Source organism: Balaenoptera acutorostrata, chromosome 17, assembly GCF_949987535.1.
Source record: "Balaenoptera acutorostrata chromosome 17, mBalAcu1.1, whole genome shotgun sequence".
In the NCBI taxonomy this organism is placed as follows: domain Eukaryota; kingdom Metazoa; phylum Chordata; class Mammalia; order Artiodactyla; family Balaenopteridae; genus Balaenoptera; species Balaenoptera acutorostrata.
This window is the reverse complement of record NC_080080.1, coordinates 44,646,638-44,657,368: the sequence shown is the minus strand read 5'-3', so window position 1 is coordinate 44,657,368 and position 10,731 is coordinate 44,646,638. Positions and strand designations below refer to the sequence as shown.

At 36.8% G+C, this 10,731-nt stretch overlaps 1 protein-coding gene across 1 annotated transcript in view; it reads right to left on the bottom strand.

The window, feature by feature from the left end:
• Window positions 1-10,731, bottom strand: part of RUNX1T1 (RUNX1 partner transcriptional co-repressor 1) — a 130,312-nt gene that overhangs the window by 52,014 nt on the left and 67,567 nt on the right. The window contains 2 exon segments of the mRNA XM_007177490.3: window positions 2,573-2,814; window positions 4,824-4,961. Coding sequence (XP_007177552.1) covers window positions 2,573-2,814; window positions 4,824-4,961 — 380 coding nt within the window.

The window sequence follows — 10,731 nt, the reverse complement described above, 5'->3', positions numbered from 1 at the left end:
CAGTTATCAAAGATAATCCATTTATCCTAGAGGCAATGTGTATTGTTCAACCCAAAAGAGACTACACATAATGAGTTGAATTCACTCCTAACCTACCCCATAAAAACAAGCCCTCAATACACAGGGTTTGTATACTACAATGGGCAATGTGCATTGATAAAAGCATCTATTTAATAGACAACCAACATACTATAAATGTGCTGAGTCAGTTAACCATATTGACTCAACATTTGGTTCATTTTCCTTAGTCCCTATGCAGAATCACAACTGTAAACTTCAGTGTTAAATTTTCCAACCCGTCCATTTTCCTCACACCTGACAAACTTGGGGTATTTGTGACCTAACAACTTTAGAATATTGCTCCATCTACTTTTTAATGCAAGTTCCTTTTCCTTTTATGATAAAGTATGGGGGCACCAAGTTCTAAGTTTGTTATACCCCCAAACTTGAAACATCTTCCCTTGAAACTATGAATAAACACTAACTTCCTATCTGTAACAATAAGGGTCAGAGAGTCCATTTTTTAATCTTTCATTTCGTTCCTCTGGCTCCATTTTCTAAAGCCATACCAGTTGTGTTTTGCACATGAAAACAGTTCTTATTAACACTTTTCTTAACTCCATCTAAATAACAGCATAATGTGATTCATGACGATTACTACCTGAGTTCAAATCATAGGCCTGTCACTACCAATAGGGTGGCCTAGAATATTTTTCTTCTATAAGCCTCAGTTTCCCCACACGTAAAATGTGTATAAATAAAATGACATGTGTAAAAGCTTGCAGTCAAATGCTCAAAACAAAATTCATTCTCTATTCATTCATCTTTTGACAAATGTTCACTGCCTGCTGAATATATGCCTAGCACTATTAATTAATGTTTTCCCCAACTTATCTTTATAAAGTTTTTAGATAAATAAAATCTTAAAAAAGTATTGCCCTCAAAAGTATTCCACTTAATATATGGGAAAAATCTACTTAAAGCTATCAAATTTTTCTATATATGAAGTTATAGAAACCACAGTTAAAGAACATATCAAATTTATAAAGCAGTTTTAAAATAAACATTTTTTACTAGTAACAACATTTCATCACTCACTTGATACAATTACTGCTTTGGATTTACTTTGTGGTTCTATGATGTAACCTATTTATGTGTCAAAAACACTTTATGCAAAACTCAAGAACAAATAAAAAGGAAAAGATAAGTGACTGACAAAAGTAACTGCAGTACGCTGACACACTATGCCAAAATCACCTTCCTGTCAGAGGAATACAAGGTGATTTGTATTCCAGAGGAATACAAATTTGTCAGAGGAAGCTGATGGATTATGGGAAATGTGAAAGCTTCTTGTTCTTAAAGTGTGGGGGAGAGGGAGGTAAGGGTTAAAAATTGAATTGCAAAATCTCTGTCAAATGTGAGATGCTATGATCTGAAGCATGTCTACTGCACTAAACTCTCACCCAGACTTTTACTTCTAGGACTTCTTTTGTAAAACACAACTGCTATGGCTTTGCCCATGATAAGTCCATGTAGTAAAAATAAATGATTATATCGAGAAAAAGGAAACTGCTGCCTATCGTATGAATTTCAGTTCCATTGTAAGCCTGGATGATAAAAGGCCTGAATATGTGACTCAGAGCTTCTCTATGACTCAGTTAGCTATGGGAAAATCACCTTCCTAAATGAAAATCCTCTATTCATAAAGAAAATCACAGGACATGTAAAAGTGATTTAGAATGCAAGAAAAGGAAATATGTTCTAATTTCCAGTGTGACAATGTACAGACTGTAATATAACGTGCCAAAATCAACACTTCTGTTCTCAAACTAATGGTCTGTGTGATTCTACCTATAGCAAAAAACTGTTTTGTTTTGTTTTGTTTTAAACAATGAATGGTTATAAGGGGTTAAGGGATGAAGAAATCAGGGTATTATTGTTTTATGGGTAGTTTCAGTTTGGGGTGATGAAAAAGTTCTGGAAATGGATAGTAGTGATGGTTATACAACAATGTGGATGTACTTAATGCCACTGAACTGTACACTCAGAAATGGTTAAAATGGTAAATTTTATGTCGTGTATTTTACCACACACAAAAAATTCAATGCTATTAGCCTTAAAAATGAAAACATAAAAGAATAATGTGTTACTTGTTATAAATTCTTGCTCATCTAGGCTGATAATAAAACCCCCCCAAAGCAACTAAGTTAAAATAAGCACCCAATTACATTAAGCAAACCATTAACATAACAAAAATATTCTGTCATTGTTGAAAAGACACTAGCCATGCCAGGAGGATATACTTATTAAATTTTATGCACACACAACTTTATGGCCAAGATAATGATAAATTTGTATAACCACATCTTCATTAGCTAAATATCAATAGGAAAAGAAATCATGGTGGGGTCAATACATAATGCAGAACTGAAACCCTTGTTACTACAGAATTATCAGACTTGCATGCAATCTCCAGGTGTAGAAACAAAATACCTGTGAGAATGGAATCTGTATTTTGAATCTCCCCCACACTTTCCCTTAACCCAAACTGGGCCGATTTCCGTTTGCTTACCACCAGTCCTAGTACGAGGGTGCGGACTCTCTCTCCTATTTCCGGTGAAATGTCATTGCCAAACTGCTGCAAGGTAGTGAGGAACCGTTTCAGCTTGCTGAGCTGCCTGGCGCCACAGGCTGGGGGCAGCTGTTGATTAGCCAGAGAAGAAGAGGAAGAAGAGGAAGGCCCGTTGCTAAAGCCATTGGGCGGTGAGGGGGCGCCATTCAAGGCTGTGGGTGAATGGCTCGTGCCATTAGTTACTGTCAGAGGGCACAAAATCAGAAAGAAAAAATAAACTTACAGAGAACATGCACAAGGAAATTACAATTAAGTATCCTTCCCTTCCAATCTAGTGAAGTTGGTAATTTAAAAGCTGTTGGGCCTTTTTGGTAAAATGCTTTGACTTCACAGGATTACCAGAGGCTCAGGTACTCCATAACTAAATGGGTGGACTCCTCACACCGCATGAGGATATCCTGCACAGAAGCTGATAAGAAATGGGAGCCGGCTGGAGCACAGGGACAGCCCTGCCTCCCATGCACACATATGCAAACACAGAACAAACAGCATTTTGGATGTCAGCCTTTTGTGCCAGGCTTACATCAATATAACAGAACTATTCCTTTCTAAACTGCTCCCCTAGAGAAAATGGACATTTGGTGGAGACTAAATTTATCACTGGACATTTTTAATCATGTTTTGTACACACAACTGACAGCTGTGTTTATAGAAATACGACTTTCAAGTTTTAACCTTATACCACCCAATTAGAAGGCTATTTTCTCCCCCTCATATTTCTTAACCACTTCTTTAAGGAAAACACCAATTTTATGTAAGAAGCCAAAATGCATATGGTAATTATCAAAGAGTTATTTCTAGAAATCGAAAGGGGACATCTCAGTCCAACTAACAGCATGGATTGGTGGTAACTTCGTAAATTCATTTGATAAAATTTATTTGAACGTCAAGGTGATAATCCATAAGAACTAGGCTAGAAAATTTTGCACATTTCTCACCAAAGAAATGTTGACTTTATCATGTTAGATCTTTATCAAATCCATCTTTTAAATATAATTTTGATAAACTACCTCCAACAATAGTTTGAAGATGTTTTAAGCACCTTATTATTCTTAAAAGTTTCAAGAAAATAAAATGGTCTCGTCCCAAATGAGTACCAAAGCAACCTGTCAAGAAATGACATCTCACTAGGACCTCTCACAGGAGGCATATGCCTATCACTGTGGCTTTGGGTAACAACAAACCAAATACAAGATGACAGGGTTACAACTTGGCACTGTTGCAGGCCCCTGCTCCTTACATGTTTGGAAAGGTCTTATAAAAGGCAGCGCAACACTACATAAATAGCCTGGATGTGTATTTTGCTGAACCCTTATAATCCCAAGGATCTATTTTTGCCTATTAGTTGTTTTTCATTCATATACAGATTTCAGGGCAAACAGTCTGTAAATAGTATTATCTGCAACCAACAGCATTTATTAGTTTCACATATCTTTTGATGATATTTTAACCAGGACTTTCAGATTGATGAAAACAAAGCTATCTGCTATTCCTATTAAAATATAGAGAAAAAAGGGAAGTTGCTATTCTATCAGAATATTCTGTCCTTTCCTTGGATGACACAAAAAGCAATACACTCCACTGATTCAGAACACAAGTCTTGAGCCAAGCTGAAATGGAATATTTAATAAATGTCTGACAAGTTCAAGCCAAGAAAGATGCTCCTTATTTCAGAAAGTTTTCTGTAGGCAACTGTTGCATAGAATGATCCCTCTTTTAACTTAAGAATGTTAGATTTTAACATTATTTGTAAATAATAGAAGAAAGTGGTATTAGAAGATCAGAAGTAACCTGGAAATAATTATAGCATATTAACATGTTCCAAGTCAAAATGAACAAACTAAAATAAGGAGCTCCTCATTAAGTCAAAGGAGAAGTTACCGTGGTAATGATGAGTTACAGACCAAAGGCAGTGTTCTTCATTCGCTGAAATCACAGAAGACTACAACTTTGAAACAATAATGAAAAGGCAGGCAAATACTGGCAGTCATACAAATTACACCCAAGATATGATAATTCTGTGCTCAATACCTACTCACTGGCAAACAAATTATTTGTGTGTGTGGGGTGGGGCTTCATTTCTGCATAATACATTGATGCTGGATCTTACTGTCCCTTAATTTTTATTTGCAGAAAAAAATTTAATTTGAACTTGAAAAAGGAAACAGCAAATGCAGAAATGCCTACTTACACGTTGTTGGTGTAAATGAACTGGTTCTGGGAGCTCCTTGAGTTGTTGGGGGAGGTGGCATCGTGGGAGGAGTCAGCCTAGACGGGGTCTTCACATCCACAGGTGAGTCTGGCATCGTGGAGTGCTTCTCAGTCCGATCTGGAGGATGCCACCATGATCATGTTATTTTACTCCTTAAGCACCTTAGGGTTTTTTTCGTACCTCAGTTTTATGAGAGGTTCATCTTTTTTACAAGCGAGGTAAGAAATCCAACATCTTCTATCGATAAAATAGGCTTATCTACTGAAGCTTAAATCAAGACTTTATCATCCAAACCCCACTTAAGAAGGTGTAGCACAGATGGCAGGACCTCATTTCTAACTGGGTAATTTTACATCCTATTGTTATTTCTGGCTTGGGCAGATGCTACCTTGGTAGTGTTATATGCAACAGCACAACTTCGCTTGAAGCTGAAGCCAACATTAGCAAGAGGTAAAAAATAGATGAGGAAGTGGGATGGTAATGAACCCCTCGGACAGCTCAGAAATAACACAAATCTGAGGCTCTGTTATGCAGGTGGGATACTGTTAGAAGCTGGTGTTTTGCAATGACTTTTTTGTAATACCTACCATCCCCTTTCCATGCTTAGTTTTCTAGCCTAACAGATGAAGCAGGCTATGTCTCCCAGACATAACCTCTCACTTCAATTTTTTTTCTGACCTGTTTGAAAAATCACCACTACATAAATGTCACAAAACGAAGTGAAGTTATTATTGACTTAGAACTTGTGAGTTTATGATACACCATTTAAAAAATATGAAACCTGAGAAGTCCGTGCACCGCAGCAAAGAGTAGCCCCCACTCGCTGCAACTAGAGAAAAGCCCGTGTGCAGCAATGAAGACCCAACGCAGCCATAAATAAATAAATAAATAAATTTAAACAATAAAATAAAACATATCAAACCAATACTTCAATTAATAATCTCAGGCAGAGTAAGAATGGAAAAGTCCCAAACTCAGAACTAAAGACCTTTCTAATATATTTTTTTTTTCCACACACACACACTGTATTTTATTTTTACAAGAGATAGATAGACTGACACCAAGCATTGTACATGGATGACCACAACAAAAGCAACAATGATTGCAATTACCACACATGAAACACACTTATACTATGTCATAACATTGACATTCAGTCCAGTAATCCTCCACTGTAACAGCTCCTTTACTTTGCAGTGAAAATTGATTTGTATATTCTTTTCCTCTGAGTCCTTGTGGGATTTTTGTTTTTTTTTTAATTCAGACAGAAAGTCACAAAAATTATACTCATCCTCATCAGTTCACTCAGTCCCATGTAATTAATTTCTTTTTTTTCATCTTGATCTTTTGTTAGCACTTTTATGAGTTCATCAGTTTTTCCTTTCTAATATTTTTTCATGAGTATGTGACAGGGAGAAATTTCCTAATTACCCAATAATGAACATTTGCACTTCAGGACTGTTTTATACTAAGTATACTTTTCCCTTGGAATTTTAAACTTTTTTCTCAATCTGATCTACTCAAAGAAACAGATCTCCAGTTAAAAAAAAAAAAAAGTTTTCATTTTTTTTTTTTAGATCCAATTTTCTACAAACATGTGTACACATGCACACACACCCCCCAAAAATATCTGAGGCGCCTCTTGCGGCCTTAGGCACAGGTATCTCCCATTTGGAGTTTTTGAAAAGTAATGTAACATAGACTATTAATAAAGAATGGGTCTCTTAAAACATTATGATCACCATAGTGAAAAACTCTCAAATTACTTGTCAATTATTAAAATGAAAAGCCCAAATTACTACTATGACAATTCCAAATCTACCTTACCTTTATTCAAAGCAATTTCATAAGACTTGGGTTGCAATAGAACACAATTTTTGAAAGTGGAAATAGCGTTGACACCGTATTAGGGAAGAATGAAAATAATATTCTATTAAGAGCACTGTGAATGATGATCCAGTGAACAGTATCAGGGTCTCTATTTCTTAGTCTCTACTGCTGGCTGAATAACAATGACTGTCCCTATAGTGAATAAGTGTTCTGAGTGAGATGATTGTGAAGACACATGGAGAGCATCTCTACCTTTATCGTATTGTTAAAATTTTGACCTCATATTGCTATTCCAGAACATTTAACGAGTACCAGTGAATAACTTGTTGTAGAGAAATGCAGAAGTTAGGCAGGTTTAAAACCACTTCTTTGATAGTAAAATTCATTGCACCGTTTACTCACCTCAACCAACCTCAGCAACAAGGGAATAAATAGCTTTCCACTTGTGTTGCAGCTGAGGGAAGAGGTATAGCAGCAAATACAAGTCTCCCTAAATAAAGGCAAATATTTCCCTCATGCCAAGGAAGGAGGGATAAAGAGAGGCTTGCCAGAGTCAGCTGGGAGATAACAGTGGGAACTGCTGGTCCATCTGGTTTTCATTCTGCTAACACTCACATGGAGCTGTTAGTGAAGGCAGTCCAGACCCACAGATTTGAAGCACGTGGTTGCACAGAGAGAGAAAGGAAGAGCAGGAGGGGGAAGGGGAAGTGGGAATAACAGAGAAAGAAATAATAAGTATATCGAGCAATAGAAGGAAAGGGTGAGAAAGAGGGAACAGACCAAAAAGCAGGGAGAAAAGAGCCTGGAAAGGGAGAAAGTTACCCTGGACAGTTTCACCACCGCTAAAAGCTGAGCCTTGGTGGGCACAGGCCCTACCTTACTTGATGCAATTCTTGAGCAATACCTAAACTTGGAAATGTATCTTAAACACGCTTTTCATTACTCTTTTTCCAATAGCCCACACTATGGAAAAAGGGAATAATAAACCATAAAGTTGACAGTGAGTTTCCTCTTCAGACTCTTTTAAGATAAAGTTTGTATTTCTGTCTTCCTCTGCCCAATTTTAGAAAGATTTTTGATACATTCATAATTTTAATTTGAATACCTTTTGAATACCTATCTTTGTCCACTTGTGTAACATGATTCCTATCCAGAATTTAATAATAATAATACCAACAACAATTATTATAAAACGTAGATGAACAACTTTTTAAAATTCCTGAGATGTTGTCAGTATTTTAGGAGCAATAATCACTGAGCCAGTGAATAGCAAAACACCACTACTTCTAACAGGAATACACACATTCTCTCTGGAATACATGTATACGTGTATATATTTAAGATTTTGACATTAGCCACATTTCTGTGATGGCTAGCTTCACTCTGATGAAATGGAGTTCCAACCCAGAGGTCCTACAAACTTAGACAAAGTGGGACCATATGTAACTCATTCTGTGCTGTTCAGTGCAATCAATCCAGGATTGAAATAGATGATGAAATAACCAGCCAAGCCTAAGCCATACACACACAAAAACGCTCTGGAGTAGAGAGATTTAAGATAAATTCAGAAAATGTGTTTCAAGTATGCTGCGTTCTGTTGCATTTGTTTTGGATTATTAAAAAAAAAAATTTTTTTTGAAATATATATTCTTCAAACTTCTATAGCAAACAGCAAAAGAGCTATGATTCAAGCATAGAAGCATTTCACTCCATTTCAAATTAGAGGATATAGTAAAACCAATATTAAGTTATAATATTTCTCATGTAATTTTTTAAGTTCATGAAAATTATACCGTTCTTGCATGTAATCTCTATTTTTAGTTGCTGTAGGGGAAAGCTGACATTTATTGAAAGACTGACACAAAATGAAAAAAGAAAGAAAGAAAAAAATTATCAGATCAGGGAATTATGTGTTTTAAAAGAACTGACTTTACTTCTACCTTAATGATTCACACCACTTCTAAACAAGATCTTCCCTATGTGGTAAGTTTTCAACTCCCATAGCAAATATCCAACACATATGTACCAAAGACGGCTGATGCATGGAAGAAAATGTGGCATATATAAATACATTACCGATACCATTTCAATATCCAATTCGATGTCAGGGCCTTCTAGAAGTGGTATGTTTTCCATTTCCCTTTTTGTTGTTGTTGTTTTATGTGAAAAGGTATGGCATAATCTGCCATGGCACTTATTTTACTTTTAGTTAGTTCAAATAGTTCCAGATGTGTTTTTAAGGTATGAAGCATAGACATTCTACATTTCCCTTGTTTACATACCATTCTAGAGATGATTGGTGTAAAAAGATTTCAGTATTGGTAAAATGAATGGCACGACATTTTCTATCAGAGTTCATCATGTCAATTATAATAGAAGAAATATCTTGGTTTCATAGGTGTTATGGGTTGAGGAACTTTTTGGTCAATTAGTAGTTAGTCCAGAGTTAGTCTTATGTGAATAAGTGTTAGTTACAAAAGCTAGAAGGTATGCACTAAAGAGGATTAAGCCCAAGTGGAACCACGGTACTATTAATGGAAAGGCAGGAGGAACAAAACTGGTACAGAATTTGATTTTTATTTCTCTGGAAAATTTAGCAAATACAGTTCTGACAATTGAGTCATTTAGTGACTCCAGTGATTGGGTGTGAGATGTTACAGGCAACTGTCTGCAGATTGGAAAGGTAGCCATCCAGCCTCCACACCACCACCACCTCATTTCCCTGAAAAACACCTCTGGTAACATTCATTCCTGCTCAGAACCCTTCAACAATGCCTAAGAATAAAAGTCAAATGCTAATATTTTAAGCTGGATGTACTGATACAGTGGGAAGGATATTTAGCAGTAACAGGAGAACTTCCAAGTCAAGTCAGACTTGGTTGCAAATGTAGACTCCTGACCATCAGTAATGGGCCCTCAGGCAAGTGAGTTACCCTGACCCTCAGTCCCTCATAGGAATGGGGATACAATCCTCTACCTCATCAGGACCCCACCACAGCGCCTACTCATATTAGGTACCAACACGTGTGAGCTCCGTTCTCTTTGACCTTCCTCTTCATGATCCATTTATGGGTTTATTTCCAGTGTCTTTCCCCAATTCTATGCTGTCTATATAGGGCACCCTGACATTACTCCTTGGCTTTTCTGCCTTTCTTTATCATGCTGTTGTTTCCTTTATCTAGAAGAACCTGTCCCATCTTATACATTATTCACTGCCCATTATAGATTCCACATCCTCTTACAGCTTTTCCCAGTTGCCCCAGGTGTCAACCACATCAGGTTTCCTCTGCCTCTCTTTTAGCATTTATCACAGCCCATCTGTACAATAGCTGTATATGTGAAGGTGTATTATACACTCTAACACCCCAACCAGTGAAAACAGTAAGCAACTTGATAGCAATTTTTTTAACTGCCTCCTTAGGAAGACATTTAAAAAATAAACACAACCATGGTTTTCACTAGAAGCATGGTTACATTCCTAATTTTTACAAATCCATTCCCTATGTTATAGCCAGTTCAAAGATGGCAACCCTAATTTCATGGCAAAAGACAAACACAGAACCATCAACAGCATATAAATATATGAGGAAATAGAGTACAGGTAATATGAAAAGATACTGAAAATCCAAAATTCAGTTCAACTGTGCAACCCACTTATTATGTGGTTTCAGGCAAGTGTAAGAATGACCTGTTACCTCACGTCTTACCACAGGTGTTATATGAAGATTGCTATATCTGAAATACAAATCTGATCTGACCTACTCCCTGATTTAAAACCTTTGGGAGTGTCCCACTGACCACAGAATGAAATATATGCTCTTCAGCTTAGCTTATGTCACAGATACAGTTGAGTGCCTACTCAACAGCCCTCATCCCTGTCTTCCTGCTGAAGAGCTCTAATTTTGTTCGGGTACAAAATTTGGGGGGCCAGAGTCTCCTTGTTTTACATTAATCAGGTTATCACATTCCCCTTATCAGCAACAGGTTTCAGAGGTGAGTGTTGTGCTCCAATTCTGGACAATGGGTCATGAATGAGGCCTATGGAAAAGGTTCTAGG